Source organism: Denticeps clupeoides, chromosome 13 (genome assembly GCF_900700375.1).
Source record: "Denticeps clupeoides chromosome 13, fDenClu1.1, whole genome shotgun sequence".
NCBI classification, from domain to species: domain Eukaryota; kingdom Metazoa; phylum Chordata; class Actinopteri; order Clupeiformes; family Denticipitidae; genus Denticeps; species Denticeps clupeoides.
The window spans coordinates 20,307,939-20,325,628 of NC_041719.1; the positions used below are offsets into that span (position 1 = coordinate 20,307,939).

General features: G+C 39.1%; 2 protein-coding genes and 1 long non-coding RNA gene across 6 annotated transcripts; 1 reads left to right on the plus strand and 2 right to left on the minus strand.

Moving 5' to 3' along the window:
- Nucleotides 1-247: 247 nt before the first annotated feature.
- Nucleotides 248-6,514, minus strand: mob3a (MOB kinase activator 3A). The gene is made up of 4 exons (XM_029000431.1): nucleotides 6,311-6,514; nucleotides 2,346-2,860; nucleotides 1,452-1,654; nucleotides 248-546 (listed from the first exon to the last, which is right to left on the minus strand). Exons 2-4 carry the CDS (start codon nucleotides 2,761-2,763, stop codon nucleotides 517-519), a joined length of 651 nt encoding a protein of 216 aa, XP_028856264.1. The 5' UTR covers nucleotides 2,764-2,860; nucleotides 6,311-6,514; the 3' UTR covers nucleotides 248-516.
- Nucleotides 6,086-15,208, plus strand: LOC114801922 (uncharacterized). Of its 4 annotated transcripts, none has more exons than XR_003751656.1 (5): nucleotides 6,097-6,202; nucleotides 7,010-7,169; nucleotides 11,908-12,089; nucleotides 12,799-12,871; nucleotides 13,248-15,208. It is a non-coding gene; the product is annotated as an uncharacterized LOC114801922 (long non-coding RNA). The 4 variants fall into 4 exon arrangements; XR_003751657.1 differs by having other exon boundaries at nucleotides 13,442-15,208; XR_003751655.1 differs by having other exon boundaries at nucleotides 12,799-15,208.
- zap70 (zeta chain of T cell receptor associated protein kinase 70) lies at nucleotides 6,642-16,998 on the minus strand. The gene is made up of 13 exons (XM_029000430.1): nucleotides 16,864-16,998; nucleotides 13,436-13,876; nucleotides 11,927-12,087; nucleotides 10,871-11,009; nucleotides 10,615-10,696; nucleotides 10,403-10,425; nucleotides 10,256-10,295; nucleotides 9,808-10,006; nucleotides 9,510-9,716; nucleotides 8,891-9,083; nucleotides 8,641-8,781; nucleotides 7,213-7,325; nucleotides 6,642-7,121 (listed from the first exon to the last, which is right to left on the minus strand). The coding sequence occupies exons 2-13, from the start codon at nucleotides 13,835-13,837 to the stop codon at nucleotides 7,001-7,003; spliced, it is 1,821 nt and encodes a 606-aa protein (XP_028856263.1). The 5' UTR covers nucleotides 13,838-13,876; nucleotides 16,864-16,998; the 3' UTR covers nucleotides 6,642-7,000.
- Between the last annotated feature and the right edge of the window lie 692 nt (nucleotides 16,999-17,690).

Genomic DNA, 17,690 nt, shown 5'->3' on the forward strand with positions numbered 1-17,690 from the left:
CATTAAAGATATATCACATGCATAAGCAAGATATTTAGTAAAAAAGCAGCATTCAGATTATAAAGTACGTGCTAAATTTTATCATCCCAGCAGGGTTAGCATTTCTCTTACGCCATCTAATGGACAATTGTATATCCCACCATCAACCTTCTTCCGCGTAGACTGAGACTCATTGATGGTCACGGAGTGAAAGAAAACAAGAAACCTCAGATCTTGCACAGTAATGGCTTAAATGATACTGACTGAAGAATGTGAGTACATTTAATCTGCACCAAATACATACATAAATATATTCTTACAGAAACAATTATATTTCATTATTAAAACAAAAATATATGATTGAAATGTTTGGTGTTGCATATTTTACTATTTAATAGATGCAGTACAGTCTTTAAAAAAACTAAAAAAAAAAACCTCTTTTGGAATTATTTATATTTGTTTTCACTTCATCCTCAGGTCTCCTGTTAGATGACTGGTTCATTGGAATGGAAAGGTGTGGGCGGTGCAGGAAGTCCCTCAGTGGCACATGCGGCCTGTCATCTCTTTCTGTTGGAATATGACACTGTACTCAATCACAATGTTGCTTAACAGCAAAATTCCCCATCAGGTATGGTCAAGTCAGTTAAAACAATGGCAGTTATGAGTGATTTCTGGAGTGATGAGGCCCTTACGATCAGCTGATCTGATCGTACAACTGTCCATCACTGCCACTTACATTTAAAACAGAAATGTTCTAGAGCAAGTATTGTTTACTGTGAAAATAGTTTACTGCTGGTTCATATGTGTTACAATGGTCTAGCCAATGTCTGGTTTCTCATCATTGGTGTAATGATAGAAAAAATATGCAATTTTAAAGCTCACATTTACCCACCATATTAACAACATTATCCCGATATTCCCTAAAATTCTGTATAACCCAGTCCTCTAAGCCTATACAAGCTATACACCACAAAGTGAAGTGATTGTCATTGTGATACACAGCAGCACAGCACATGGTGCACACAGTGAAATGTGTCCTCTGCATTTAACCCATCACCCTTAGTGAGCAGTGGGCAGCCATGACAGGCGCCCGGGGAGCAGTGTGTGTGGCTCAGTGGCACCTTGGCGGATCGGGATTCGACCCGGCAACCTTCTGATTACGGGGCCATTTCCTTAACCGCTAGGCCATCACTGCCCCCTTCTTGGTGTATAGCTATACAATTCTTGTGCTATTAAAACTGGCCAATTTTAAAACCCTGAACTCTTCAGAGGAGTGAGGGGTATTTACCTTTGGCTTTAATATTATGACCTGTGTCTCATGATGGTGTAATAAATTTACACCACTCACAAGCGTTTAGAATATATTTGTAATGTATATGAATTAAAATACCTAGTATTTCAAATATGTTGGCTTTTTTGCTGGTGCCCCACTTTTGTGAAAAGATCATGATTTTAAGAACGCTAACACTTACCAGTGGCTCCAGTTCTTTTTGGTCAATCAAGTTGAACTCAGTGACAAAGTAAAAAAAATGTTTGTAACAGGTGTTCACATGAGCCTCAGCCCCCATCTGGCTCACACGGTCAAAGTGGTGGATGTAAACATGGACAAACACACGGAACAGACGTGACAGGATCTTCTTTGCAACTTGCATGAAGTTCTTGGGAAAAGGCGTACCTGAAATTGAGACATTATGAGCACATTCCTACTTCTCATGCATTAATTTCTACTTCTCATGCTGATGTGATGTGTTCAACTGATGTGTTCAACTACTCTGGCTGTTATGGAAACTCCAGCCATTTTGAAGAATCCAAAGAAAGAAACATATTTAATGTTTTTGTAGAAGGAGATTAATTGATAAATCTGTTCTTTCAGTTGCCTCTTTTTATGTTCATGGCTCCTTTGTTCACTAATGTCATAATTAAAAGTGATGCTCATTAACGTGAATGATAAGAATGTGTTCAGCATAGACCTTTGGAACAGTTGAAAACCATCTCCATTGTCTAACTTAAGGTGGTGACGAGAAGTGAGGAGTGTGAAATGCTGCAGTCACAGCAAAACATCCCTGCTTTGGATAGACTCCCGTGTGTTATATCATAGTCCTGTGAGTTCAGTTTTGTTATGTAATGTAAAAAATACAAGACCCATAAGTGAGTAGGTGCGTTCAAACCTTTGACTGGTAGTGTACAAATTGGAAGAATCCTGCATGCAGCCTTCAGCCTAGCCTACTTATATCTCATTATATTATGTGGCACATTTATCAGAAAAGAGTCTAAAAAGGCTCTCGTTGGCAGCCAAGTTTAGTGCCAGAGGGCAAAGTGTATGCTTAGCTAAGAGCAATGGTAGCTTCAGCTTCAAACATACTTACCAACATTCGTGGGGAAGATGTGCTCATCATTGATCTGTAACTCTATCCAATCCATCAGCAGGCTCATGTATTTGGGTGCCGACAGCGCCGTTGGCTTTTTGTACTTGTGCTCGTCCTGCCAGCGATACTCGTACTTGGGTCCCCCAGACATGATGGGGCAAGTTTGGTCAGTACATGACTCGCTGATGGTGCCATAGATGAGGTTGATGCGATTGAAGAAGTCCACCACGTGCACAGCCACCCAGTCATTGCGGTCTTCACTGTGGGGTAGCTGCACAGCCTGCTTCAGGTCCAAACCTGCATTCAGAGATGCTTGTGCCTTCTTGTGCAGCTCAAAGCGCTGTGTCCCCGGTTCAAACTTGCGTTTAGGCCGGAATGTCCGATCCTTGTTGAAGACTTGTTTAAGTGCCAAGGACATCTTTGCAATGGGTGAAGGGGTTTAAATTGTGGTTTAACTTTTTTTAGGTGGCTCTGAAATCACTGTCAACTGATTGTGGTCCAAGTTTCAAGGAGAACTAAATCAAAGAGATGAAAATAAAGACAATACATTATATAAATTAGTTAAATATAAATATGTTTGCTCTATTCTGGTCTATTATGTTTCAGTATGGAGAAGGACTGTGCACTTTTTGCATGAGAAAGTCTTTGCTACATCCCACTGCACAGTTAGTTTGTTCAAACATAAATAAATGGGTGTGTATACATAGATTAACAATATGTACCCCAGTTCTCAGTTTCATGCAAGGAAGCATCGCTAGATGGAGAGAGTCTGATTGTGAATGATCAGGTAAGTTGTCAGATAGTTTATAACCCATGTGGCATTCTCAAGACATTATTTTAAAAGCACATAATGTCACAATCAGCTCTCTCATACTGTACACAAAGCCAAAACACAGAGCTTAGTCGGAGTCTGTTACATAATAGAATGACTGCAGTTAAATGTTTTTTAATGGAGAATATATCGCTCCTCAAATAAATTTGGGCAACCTGTTCAACAATCATGTCATGCCACGGGGTGAGGAGGCACAAACATGTAACATCATGAAAGCTTCTATTTTTTAATGAATGAAACTAAAATGGCACAATGACCAGGAACAAAATCTGTAGCACACAGTGACTCATCAAAAGTAACATGCACACTTCAACAATGAAGGATACCTATGTGTCCTGCAGGCACATTATTAAAGACTGATCAGAACCCAATAATCAAAAGTCAATGTCATTATAATGCATAGCATGCACAGCACAAGGTTATAGAGCAAGTATTGTTTACTGTGAAAACAGCTGTAGGATAAACAGACCTTTTGTAACCAGTTCTGGACAGAACACCTGACTCCATGCTGCTGGTTCACATGTCAGTTACCAGCAGCACAGCACACAGTGCACACAGTGAAATGTGTCCTCTGCATTTAACAAATTACCTTATTGAGCAGTGGGCAGCTGTGAAAGGCAACCGAGGAGCAGTGTTTAAAGATGCTCAGTGGCACCTTGGGAGTTTGTGATTTGAACCAGCAACCTTCTGATTAAGGGTCAGCTCCCTTACCAGCTAGACCATAACTGCCCCCTGATACTCTGGATTGGTTTAGTGCATTTAATAACTTTGGATCCCATGTCACAATCTAGCAATAATTATAATAAAATAACAGCAATAAAGAGTTGTGTTTCTGCAGATGGTCTTTTTTCTTTGTGAAATAACTGACCTCATTTTGGTGCAAACAATTTCCTCTCATGTGTTGGCAGTTGTTTAGACTCTATTTAAAATACAGCACACTCCAACATCTTTAGAGGATAGTTGGCTTGTGAGAAGCACAGAAAGCACAGTACACTGAACGAAATGTGTCCTCTTCATTTAACCCATAACCCATAGGTAGCAGTGGGTAGCCATGAAAGGCACCCAGGGAGAAGTGTATGGGGATGGTTCTTTACCTCAGTGGCATCTTGGCGGCTGGGAATTTAAACTGGCAACCAATTCCAGGTCTGCTTCCTTACCCGCTATGCCACCACTGCCCCAAAAGTCAGGACCCTGAGAATAAGAGTCTCCTGCTCTTTCAACTGAGCTATTCAGGCTGCTAAATTCAGTGTGTAAAGATAAAACATCTCACTGTGTACCAATAGTCCATTTGATCTAAATTCCAAAGACATGGTTGACAGACTGAAAACAGATTGTCAATATTTGACTTCCTTTCATGTCTTTCTAGCCTGGGGCACCAGCACACATTTTTAAACTGCTTCAAACACCCCTTGTTGCTTCGAATTGGTTGTTCTTGTTGTCCATCCCACCATGTGACATTGTCATGGCTGGTGACGTTTTGCAGTGCCAGCTGAAGACCGACAAAAAAATTTTTTTTTACACATTATTTATATTTTGTTTTGTGATTCTCTAAGCTTGTTTCACCATACATAATTAGAAATATTGCCTTTTTTATCAAATTGAGGTGTTTTTGTACCTTAAAAGTTATTATTCTGTACCATGTTATAAGCCATATAATTACTAAACATTTGATATGTTGTATGTTTGGTATGTTAGGAATTTATTCCTAACACTGATCATTTTACATTATTTTTGATAATAAACTAAGTTAAGCACCAAAAACTCTGAAGGGACACTTGGGAACCGAAATACATATTTTCAGTGAGTTATAAGAACTGGAATTCCCATCACTAGTGAGATGCACTCAGCTCCAATTACAACAGTGTGAGAGGGTATGAGTTCCGGGACCAGAGAAGAAGACACAATCTCAAGCACCAGAAATTGTTAAAGCCCTTCCTGGACATTTCTATACCAATTTCAAAATTAATTGCTAAACCAAAATACCACAGCATATTGGACCATGCAGGGCAGACTGAATGGATTGATATTTTACCGATTACCATTGCATTATTTTTACATCTCTTCTGAACACTTCCAGTCCAGAAAATTGCACATGTTTTTATGTTGCCTGCCCTTTTTTGATTCATCCACTTGATTTTGTTTGAGCTTGAATTGCATTTGCATTGTTTTCAGTTACAGCAAAATATAACCCCAAACACCTACACACAACACTAATGTTCAACAGTTGTATGAAGAAGAACCAGCAAAAACTGGCCAGTCACCACAAAAACTGTATGGAGGTTGTCAGTTCTGCTCAAAGTAAAATGTAAAAAATTGTTGGTTTGTATGGAGCATGTATAGAGCTCATAAAAGCTCATAGCATGTGTCAACATAGCAGATCAATATCAACTTCTTCCACAAAATGATAAAGGAGAGTCTTCTGATACAAGAAGGTTATGGTGTTTTGCACTTCTGCCTTATCACATGAAAGATATATTGGAAACTACTAGAATAGAATATTAATAAATTAAATTATATATTACAAATATTAAAAGCAATCAGAAATGTCTATTTTCCACCAAATTATTCTAATATACATAACCTTTGTATCGAATTCAAACATATTATAGCACTAATCCCATAAATTTAACTTGTTGACACAGCAGCAAGCGACAGGTAACAGTCTCTGACCTTGCAACTACAAACAATTTAATAAAGAAGGATGACATTTAAAAAGAGTGACATTCTCACCCAATCACTGTCTCTTCTAAGATAATATATTTTTATGTAAATGGAATGGAACATGGAAATATGGAAAATATTCTTTCATATAAAAATACATAAGAATAAATAAATACATGTGCAGATAAATACACATTATTACACAACAGAAAGTGGCACAGAAACATAAAACGTGCGCCAGAGTCGGCAAATGGTGAAGCGATTTGAAAACACGCATGCCTGTAAACCTCATAGTGTGGGCCCGTCGTCACGAAAATGGTGAAGTGACAGGAACTTTCCGCGTGCCGTTTCCGCGATAGCGAAGGTAAGGCAACTCTAATTTAACTCCGCTGGACACGATGTCGAGGCCGATGTTCTTCTGCGACGGCCACGAAACGTGAAAATAACGGAAAACGGAACGGAAATAGCTCACCCGACTGCAGACTTTCTTTTTCCGCCTTGATGCTGTTCGCCCAAAGTTCGACCTGTTACTGCGCCATGAGACGCTTTGACCAGAACGAAATAAAAAGGCGGAAAAGAAGAAAAACACACAAAACGCGAAAGATTTTGTCTTTATATTATAAACGAGCTGATTTTTTCCTGGAAACTTGACGATAAGCCCCTCCCTAGCAGAAAACGCCTCACTTCCTTTGATGAAACGTCATTGTTTTTTAATGTCACTGTTCGGTGCTTCACAAACTCTGCCTGGTCACACGGTTACACACATTTATGAACATGAGCACCATTTCTCCATACAGGCTGCAACATTAATATTTTATTATTGTGATCATGGTGATGATTCTTACTACAATTAATACTGACGTTTTTTTTTTATGCACTATTGCATTTCAATAATACATACGCATACAACATACAAGACATTTTAACATTTTATTATTACCAGTTAATTAGGCCATAACAAGTTTGACATGTCTGACAAAACACCTCATCACAGAGTAAAATATATAATATAATGATAACTAGTTATGCCTGGTTATGGATTTAAAAGCTCATGCTTGTTATGTCTTGGCAGAAGCTATTAGGATGCAGTTTAAAAGTGTTGTTGACAATGAGGGCTTTGTGTAGACAGGACAGTTGGTACATGGTGTCTCTTGTCAATGTTTTACTTTAGAGGATCAGTAGTGATCTCTGGCTTTGGTGCAGCTGGGGTCTTCTTCGATATGGAGTAATAAAAGTTCCTCATACGCTCTTCCACCTTCACAAAGCCTGGCCGTTCTTCATGCCTGTCCAAGCCAACAGCAAAGGAGTAACCCCAGTATGAAGATATGAAGGTAATACATCAAAATAACAACTAGGCAAACACAGAATACATACTTGTATGTCCAGCAGTCCTTCATCAGGTTGTACATGGTATCAGGGCAGCCTGGTGGACAGTCCATACGAGCTCCACTCTCAATAAAACTGCTAACCTCTGGCCCTTTCATTTTCTACAGAAATATGCAGAAAAGTCTTTACTGCAGTCCAGGGACAGCAGTTGGTATTAATGGTATAAAGCCTAAAATGTTTAAAGGTTTCTTGATATAATGTTTTTTTGCTTTTATATATGTCTTATTTTTGTCTTAGTTGTCTTCTAATACTGTATCTGAAGTCTCTTTCCAAAATTCAGCCTTGGTGGTGTAGAATTACAGCAACTTTGAACTAGTCACACAATGAGATTTTCTTGTGCGGTTTCGGTGTCTGTAACTTTAAATGCTAATGAGGAGGAGAGAGGCGGGATGAGGAGGAGAGCGGCTTATAGAAGTTGATGGGGCATTTGCAGAAATTACTTCATTTACATCACTAATGTCGTGTGGGCAGGAAGTCGTGTCACTGTTTTTCCAGAATCAGAAAAATTCCACTTGTGACAACATAAGGGGACAAATTTCTCTCTGAACGGGGAAGCAGAATGGGCAAAGCACTCTTTACATCTATCAGCATTTTTAACCACTGCAGGACCATAAACAGGCTAGCGGAACTCATATTAGGTAATATCACAAAGTGAAAATTTCATGTCAAGGGAGTAAGAACTGTTTAAGTGCAAAAACTGTTTGAAGTGCAATAACTGTTGTGCAATATTTAATTCATTTTTATTTGTACTTATTAGGGGCAGTGGTTGGACTAGTGGGTAAGGAAACAATAATCGGAAGATTGCCAGTTTGAATCCCAAAGTGCCAGGCTGGTACTGAGGTACCACCCCCAAAATACAATCCCCACACACTCTACCCTGGCCTCCTGTCATGGCTGCCCACTGCTCCCTCAGGGAATGTGTCTAATGCAGGAACCACATTTCACTGTGGATTTCTAAATTTTGACTAATCACTTTCACTTATATTTTATTTTTCTTTGTTGAAAAACTTGTAGTTTAAATGTGCATCTGCAGGTTTGTACCAAACATTATCTTCCTGTTCCTGAATTTGCATAGTGACAATAAAAACATCTATAATAAGTGATGGTAGTAATAATTTTAATGACATGTAACTTTCCTATAAAGCCCCCCAGAATGCCACAGTGTCGTTCTAGCCACACTCAACCCCCCCGAATATTCGTGCTAGTAAAGAATCCTGCACTCCCACCACATTAAATACTTTGCTTGGCCACCCCAACAAAAAAGTGTAGTCCCTGGAAGCAAAGGGATGCCTCCTAAAATCTTGCCTAGGGTTCCAAATTTGTTAGGACTGGGCCTGCTACAGGCCATATGTTACCTGAGCATCTTAATTACATTTAATAAGTAACAATGTTTCAGTAAAAATTCTGTGATGGTACCTTGTATGGCTTCCCTCCATAAGAGAAGGCCTCCCACATGGTAATGCCGAAGCTCCAAACATCACTCTTGCTGGAGAATTTGTGGAAATTAATGCACTCGGGAGCATACCATTTGAGTGGCCACTTGCCTGCTGTACGTGCCTGTGCACACAAAAAGAAAAGGCAAGATTAACTTTAGTGTCTGTTACAAAGAAACGGCGACATAAGAGAGAGAGAGGAACTCTGGCACTGTACTGCTTGTCTGATATACCTTGTAATAGTTGTCATCAGCGCCTAGTGCCTTGGACAAGCCAAAATCACTGATTTTGGCATAATGCTGGTTGACCAGCAGCACATTGCGAGCAGCAAGGTCTCTGTGTACAAAGTTGTTCTGCTCCAAGTACAGCATCCCAAGGGACACCTGGTGCATCAGCTCCACCACATTCTCAGCGGTCACCTGATCCCTGAAGTACACAGACAAAAGTTGTTGATGCATCATACTACATAGAATACCCCTCTGTCATATTCTCAGAGGACTCCATAGAGCAGTTGTGTCCAGACTTTATACTGGTACTGAATCTTGTAGAAAGCTAAAAGCAGAACATTAAGGCATATTTTATGCCATACATTTACATTTATGGCATTTATCAGATACCCTTATCCAGAGCGCCTTACAATCAGTAGTTACAGGGACAGTCCCCCTGGAGACACTAAGGGTTTGCTCAGGGACACAATGGTAGTAAGAATATGGTAGCATATTATGTGTCTCCACATGCTTCATGATTAAAAATCATTTGTTCTAATGAAACTGATTTCGGGGCTGTACTGCGCATGTAGTATGTATTTAACCAAGCCATTTCAAATGAAAAAAAGTGAAAACAGTTGCTTACTTCCTGCTGGCAAGGAACTTGTTGAGAGGGCCAGCTGGGGCCATCTCCATCACCAGCATCAGGGACTCATCCTGGCACAAGCCTATCATGCGCACAATGTAGGGGTTGTCCATCTGGTGCATGATTCCTGCTTCACGCATCATCTCGTCCTTCACACCTTTCTCGTTCTCACTCTTCAGCACCTTGATAGCCACATCCAGGTGCTTCCTATGCAGAACGGGGATGGATGATAAAGAAAACTGACTGACAGTAAAAGTTCTCCATGTTACTACAGAGTTTGGTCTATTTTTATTCTTACTTCCGCATCTTGTAGACACCTTTCTTGACACAGCCAAAGTTTCCAGAACCAAGCTCCACCTCATCAATCATCAGCTGCTCTCTCTTGAGGAACAGTTTCTTCTCTTTTAGCTCCTCCGGGTCATCGTAGGGGCTGGTAAACTCACTGGTATCCATGGGCATCATCCGACGCTCGCCAGGCAAAGAGGCAAGGCGTGGTGCTTCAGAAGAGATGGTCCAGAAAATAACTTCATTTCAAGCAGCTTTGTAACAGACATCAGTCTCAATCTTATATACAGGATAAAATATTGGTGAAATATGTCTTTGAAGATTCTCAGTCATCCAGGTGAACTTGTCTGAAAGTTGAGTCATGGCAACTGGACTTTATTTCTTGAAAGAAAGATAGTCCAGTTGCCATGATTCAACTTTCAGACATATTGGTGAAATATTCAGTTATATGCCATTCTCACCTTCAGGGGGCGGCGTGTATCCATTTGATGTGATCCTCCTCTTTAGAAAACAAGGTTACATTTTCAAAAAATGACTACACAGATACAGTAAATAAAACCAATCATAAGACGCCCAGTATAAACAAAGATAAGAATATCTATACCTACCCCAGAGGGTACAGTTGGTGGAGCTGAATTCATAAAAAGAGAATTTTGACAATTAACATACCTCAAACATTGTAAATGCATGCAACAAATTTGCAACTGATCTTAACCAAATGGCAGAAGTAAAAAGTAAGTAGATAGACAGATGTGCCATGTTTGAAAAACTTCATATCCTGAAATGGGCCTTGTCAAGAGACAGAATAAAAAGTAGGCACCGCTGGGAGCATTCGGGTTGACACATGGCTCTTTGAGGATGGTCACCAGCCCATCAGGCTTCATCTTCAGGTACTCAACCAGCTGCATGAAAAGCAGAAGTGGCCATTACTCTGATTTCATCACTGAGCTGGGCTTAAATGCAGTAATTTGCAGAATTTGGCACAAACTGCACTTTTATGGTTTGTAGGTTTATGACAGTGGTGAATTTGCTTGATGAGAATCAAGCGATTACTGTGAACAAAATAAAAAGTGTACCTGCCAGACTGTGTCAAATTTGGTTCCTTCTGGCATGGAGTACTTTCCGGACTTGTCGTGCTGAATCTGGTAGTGGTAGGCCATTTTTCCATACAGGATGGAAAGAGCATAGGTGCCACATTCATTTCTTTCTCTTACTCTGAGGAAACAAAAAATCCAGCTGTGACACTGACAGGGGTGTCTATGTTGGGTAGTCATTTAAAATCTTGTAGCATCTGATTATGTATGGACATGTAAAGTTAAAGTGAAACATGTAAAGTTAAAGTGAAGTGATTGTCACATGTGATACACAACAGCACAGCACACGATGCACACAGTGAAATTTGTCCTCTGCATTTAACCCATCACCCTGAGTGATCAGTGGGCAGCCATGACAAGCGCCCGGGGAGCAGTGTGTGGGGACGGTGCTTTGCTCAGTGGCACCTCAGTGGCACCTTGGCAGATCGGGAATCAAACCGGCAACCTTCTGATTCCTTAACCGCTAGGCCACCACTGCCCCAAAAGCTACATGCAACATAATGCATACTAATATCAGATCATGCTGCACATGATGATCATCTGTACTACAAAAAGGTGCAAGAGTCGTGATATCAATTTAGTCAATTTAACAAAATAATACTAAATTGATTGAAATAAGAAAATCTGTTTTCATATAACAAAATGTAAACATATTCTATATCTAGTTTAACCCACATACCTAATTTTTACTTTCATTCTGAAATCTCATTCCATGGACTAATGTTTAAAAATGCTAACAAACTGCACACAAAATTATGTCTTTGGCTGTCTACACATTACCCCATGAATGCCCCACTGCAATCCTCCATATAAATCACTGTATCACTAAATGAAGACACCAATGGCTCTCAGTCATGCATTTTGACAACTACTGCTTTAATTCCAAACATTATTATGGGTGTCAGTTATATTAACAAGACTGTAGATTGGAGATAACAGTGTAACAGGAAATGGCTCCAAGTAGTATTTTTATCAAAATTAAACAAGAGTCTGTAAAATTTGTATGCTCTCTTTTAAAGCCTGAGACTCAGCACTCACAAGAATTTGCCATCTGGCTGGACTCCAGAATACAGACGCCTCTCGCCTTCTTGCCGAGGAATTTTACCATGGAACCAGGACATCTTCTCATGAGCTGTCGTGGCGATCAGCTTCTCTAATTGAGGTGCCTGGCTTATGACTGCCTGCTCCAGAGCTTCTCCCTGTAAGCCGACAGCATCCCACCCAACATCAACATTCATCAAAACACTCTAAATACTTCATCAAATGCACAAACATTACCATTAAACACATTTTAAAAAATATTTCACAGTGAACTTTGCACAAGACAATCTCCACCTATCAATATGTTATACAAAAATATATTTTACCACAAACCATCAACATTAATAAATAGCCAAAAACTAAAATGTTAACCAATATCTAAATCAAAATGGCAAACCACAAGAATATGAATCATGTTTATTGGCCAAGTACACTCACACACAGACAAGTAATTTGGTTCCAGCCATTTGTGTCTCTCAAGCAATGCAGTACAGTGTTGTATATTGTTGTTGTTTTTTGCTGTTGTCCTTGAGAGACACCATCGACTGGAATACAATTCCTTGTATGTGTTCATTCACAATAAATATTATTCTGATTCTGATCTGACAATAATCATTAAGACAGCAGTGATCTTTCCTTTGCTCTAAACCCCAGAAAAAACTTTCTGTCGAAATCATACAGTTCCATCTTGTACTGTTGTTTTCAGTAGATTTCAACATTTTGGCGCCGGATAAGGTTAAATCTTGTCAGCATAACTGGGGAGAAGAAACACTTGATGGAAAACTGAAAGTGATGTGACTGTCATTGTGAAACACAGCACAGCACACGGTGCACATAACAAAATGTGTCTCCTGCTTTTAACCCATCAGTGGGCACCCATGAAAGACACTTCAGTGGAGCCTTGGAGGTTCGGGACTCAGACCGGCAACCGTCTGATTACAGGTCCGTTTCATTACCTGCTAGGTCACCCTTTGGTTACATCAGCACAACATAATCAGTATCATCAGAACACTCAGCACCTATAATGTACAGAGTTTTGCCATTTATGGATCTGTTTAATTTCAGACATTTCACTGTAATTCAGTTGAGCTAAGTTGTGAAATTCCATTATTTAAAAAACTGTATTCTTTAAAAGGCATTTTGTCAGATTGTCAGTTGATATAAAACTAATTTATAACTAATTTTGCAATGGGCTATCATGATAAACTTTTTTTCTCAGTTCAGTCGGGTAACTTTGTGCCAATTTGTATTTGGATGTGGCCAAAAACACTGTGACCCATGTCTCATGGTATGGTGTGTTGGTCCTGCCTGATTTCAGTTGTCTGAGCAGCTGAAATAAAGATGCATCTAGATGCAAGCGGATCATGGACACACCGCAAGCTCATGCAAAAGATGCATCATCTGAAAAACTCCTTCTCTCCATCTCCTTCACTCCATCTTTTTGCTGGGATTGTTTCAATATATAATCTTCACACAAATCAATATAGATGTCCTCGTTTGTCTTACCTCTAGGTGCCATGTCTGGCGTACATACTCTCGCAACATCTTCTCCCTCAGACTGTCAAAGATCCCCGCTTTCAGTGGTGTTTCGGGCGAGCGGAGGCAGGGCTTGCGCAGGGAACAGACAAGGCCATCAGCATCTTTGCTGTAGTACTCACATAACTCGGCAGGGCCACAGTGCGGTTTCCCCCCTGACACGCAGTAAGTGCCGTTGAGCTGCTTCTCCACAGGGTAGTGGTAAAATTGCAGGTTCCAGACTAGTGACAGGACGTAGCCACCCAAGCTGCGGAGGCACTGGCGGAGCAGAAAAATGCCATCTCCCATTCCAGCCAGCTTCAGGTGCTCCTCTGCCTCCGATCGGCTGATGCTTCCATAGAAAAAGGGCAGGTCGGCTGCTGGATCGTGCATGGTGGATTTGGGAGGTCACTCCAGAAATTGAGCAAAAGCCTGTGGTAAACATACATACATTTAAATAAGAAAAACTGACACTTTAATAACCAAATTACAACAAAGATTAGCCTATTATTCTTTTTAATGGCTGGTGAGGGAAAAAATAACTGGCACACACACACACACAGAGGAAGAGGCATCATCTTTGCAAAAGGGAGGAGGGAAGTTGCTAAAAAGAGAGAGCGACAAACGACTGCAGCAGCGATAAACAAAGCTGGAAATCAGACTTCCACCCATCACACCATTGCACAGAACCCCCTGCTCACACGTGTAATGATCAAAATCCTCAAGATGATTTTGGCCATATCACAGATTTTTAGCTTTTATAAACTCAAAGATTAAAAAGAATAATAAAGAACAAAGTATTCATATACAGTTTATATGTAGCTTTGTGTGGAGTTGGAAGTCGAGATCTGTAAAGTGTGTGACAGTCACGGCACTACACCACAACAGGAAGAGTAAACACGCCCACACTCCTCCATCCACAACCCTACACAGCAGGTGCTCATCTGTCTCAGAAGGCAATTTTTCCTTTCCACGCAGGTATATGACTAACTGTGGAGGCAAAACACCTGATTCAAACTCATATGGAAAATCATAAAGAGGTTAAATATAACTTTTTACTGAGATCTACGTATTATCTTAGCCAGGTTTTAATTTTTGCCCATTTAACTGAATAACAAACCAATCATCACTAGGCAGATTCCAATCATCCCTAGGCAGCTGTAAAGCACTGAATCAGCAGATGTGGTTAAAAGACAAAATTTACCAAAATTTTGTTTGATTGTGTTTTCAATTCAAATATGACATCAACCTTCCAGCGTAGCGATCTCTGATCATGATGGCTTTTTGTAAAAAATATTTTATTTTAAATCTTTGAGAACATTTTAAGCGTAGCATACAATTTCAGTGTGTGTGTTTGGGGATCCTCATGTTTTGCTGGCCACAGATTTTCAGTACAGTTGTCATGTCTGTTTGTCTTAAGGTTCTCTGTCACCACTTCTGCTGTGGCCTTAGGCTTCTGCAAAAAGTTCTTGATTTAACCACAGCTTCCTGGACACACCTGTGTCTAACTTCACCCACAACTGCAACGAACATAAAAACAGAGGGAAGCCCTCAGCAAGCTAAAGCATCACACACATACACACACACACACACACACACAAGGGTCTAAAACCACCACACCAAGGTGGTTAGGGACAAAGGTGCTAAAATATGGTGTCATATTCAGCTTCAGTGACCTCTTCTGAATTACATGACATAATGTTAATCTTTTTACTATTTCCAACATTTAGCGCAGAACTTAATATGTTCCATTCTATTTTATAGTATAGCCATAAAATCAGCAACAGGCTAGTAAGCAAGGCCTATGGCACCAATCATAATTGGTCCTCTTTCAGACTCAAGACTTTATTGTTGGTGAAGATGCACAGTCTGTGAGGTGAAGAGCTGGTAGAAATAAATGCTATATATATAATATGTGTGTATATGTGTGTGTGTGTGTGTTTATATATATATATATATATATATATATATATATATATGTGTGTGTGTGTGTGTGTGTGTGTGTGTTTTTATATATATACACACACACACACACACACCTGTAGAAAGCAACACTGACTTCAACAAAATATCTAACCCTATTTTCAGCGAAAGTGAGCAGCATCCTTCCTGTGTTCGGTCACAGACGTCACACTTGCCCAGTTTTTTTTGTTGATTATGGGACACTACATTTTCATTCTATGATTAAATAGAAGCATAAAGTAAATATGCACACACAAACATGTGAGCTGCAGTTTCCCTGCATGTGTTGTTTCCATGTGGTTGAGCATCACCTGTTCAAATCAATCAAATATTCCATCCAGATTTCAGTCGGCTAATGGATTTAAAAAAATGATTAAGCTCAAAGGAATTGTTATGTGATTTATAACATGTTATCATAATAACTTTTGATGTGAGCAAAAACACTGATGAATAATCTACTCCCAAGGGTTACACAACAAAGAAGATCACTTCAAATAAAATGATAACTGGCCAAGTCAAAATAATAAGTTAGACCAAATGATTGAAAAATGAATCACACAACAGTCTGACTGTCTAGATAGATTAGGGTGTTAGAGTAGATAGGGTGTTATCCAGCAAATAAATATAATTATGAATAAATATTATGATTTATTCTGGATCATGTGCATAGAATAATAAGCATTTTATCTAATACAATTGACCAGTTATTTTTCTTTACTCCTCCCATTATTCAAATAATACTAGTTTTTACCTAAATGGTTCTTGGAAATTATTATTAATTAATATAGGTTTTTTTTGTGAAAAAACAATCTTCTTATATTATAGATATTTAATCAAATAATTTAGTTTAAATTGATTTACTGCATGTTAGCTCTTGTAGTGTTTAATTGAATGCCGTAACCCATTTGCAACTAATTTGGCTGTTTCTGTAAACCTAAAAGAACAGATAAGAAACTATACTAATTGAAGACATTATTAAATTTTGATAATAATATGTAATGAGACTCATCTTGACTGTCTGGAAAACATATTTGGACAAGAAAAAGAAAATAATTATCTGCATATGTTTTTGTGCTCCTTTAACGCAATAATACTTAAGCAAAGTTCTCACACTTTTATTTATGTAGTCCAGTAATTTACAGAAACAAGCACGTCACAGAAAGCCATTTTCTAGGCTATGGTCTCAACATCTGGCACTTTTTATTTTGCACAGCCAACTCTGCATTTAATCTGAGAGTTTTACATCCTTTATAAGAGCTCCTGCCAATTTTTGAATTTAAATTTACTTCAACAGAAGATGTGAAAGATTTGCAGGCAGAACTTTGTTGCATCTTCCAGAAAATTTTTGAGTGTGAGACAAAGCAAAAAAAGAAAGAAAGAAAGAAAGAAAGAAAGAAAGAAAGAAAAGGAAGAAAAATGGGGGAAAATTAAAAAACTGAGCCATGGCAAGAACTCACCGCTGTCTGGGGCAGGAGCCGTGGAAGGAAATATTTGACCCTTACAGGCCCCTATTATAGAGTCATTCCAGGCTGAAGTGGTACTGATCTCACCAGTAGCGTCTGCAGGTGAACATCGCCAACTTCTCAGAAACATCCAACCTACTTCCTCATGCTCACACAGCCACAAAGCATTCACTGTGCAAGAGGTGTAACTGTCATCCCTTCGCTTATAACATGAACAAATCATTAAATATACTCAGTTTCAATCCTGTGGCTGTTTTGTTGTATTTGTTGGTACTATATGTTTTCTAATAATGAATAGATATGTGCTTTTACTTTAGTATTATGTATAAACAGTATTTTATCATGATGCAGTCTCATCAAAACCCTAACCTGTATTATGCTCATTTGTAGTCAAGAACAAATTTCAGGAAATGCCTTTTATTACATTTTATTGCCTTTTATTACAAATTTATTACATCCTTCAAACTTGACGTTCATTGGAGTACATTTGAATTTAATTAATATGTTGTAATTGGGGCAGTGGTGGTCACTTTATACCTTTTCTAACCTGCAATGAAGATTTTGCAAACGCTTTGTTAAGCTTTAGTTAAACTCCCTAGCAGTGACTTTTCTTGTCTTTATCAAGAGCCCTTTTTTGATCTGATGCACAGCGAAAGGTGTAGAAACACGCATGAAATTCAATTCAGTTATTGTCAAAATTGTTTTTTCAATAATATTGAGTTCCAGGTAAAGACGTCATCATAATAGCAGAGATCAAAATTAAGGTGACATGCTGTGCACCCCCAGCGGTCTGGTAAAATGTTGCCCTCTACTGGATGGGA

What these genes read in the sequence shown, in the direction of transcription:
- mob3a (XM_029000431.1), bottom strand. Translation starts at nt 2,763, where the DNA reads ATGTCCTTGGCACTTAAACAAGTCTTCAACAAGGATCGGACATTCCGG. An exon ending in CATCTTCCCCACGAATGTTG is followed by an intron (nt 1,655 to 2,345) that starts GTAAGTATGTTT and finishes TCTCAATTTCAG; the next exon opens with GTACGCCTTTTCCCAAGAAC. An exon ending in AAAAAGAACTGGAGCCACTG is followed by an intron (nt 547 to 1,451) that starts GTAAGTGTTAGC and finishes ATATTCCAACAG; the next exon opens with AAAGAGATGACAGGCCGCAT.
- zap70 (XM_029000430.1), bottom strand. Translation starts at nt 13,837, where the DNA reads ATGCACGATCCAGCAGCCGACCTGCCCTTTTTCTATGGAAGCATCAGC. An exon ending in AATTTGACACAGTCTGGCAG is followed by an intron (nt 10,697 to 10,870) that starts GTACACTTTTTA and finishes CTTTTCATGCAG; the next exon opens with CTGGTTGAGTACCTGAAGAT. An exon ending in ATACACGCCGCCCCCTGAAG is followed by an intron (nt 10,007 to 10,255) that starts GTGAGAATGGCA and finishes TCTCTTCTGAAG; the next exon opens with CACCACGCCTTGCCTCTTTG.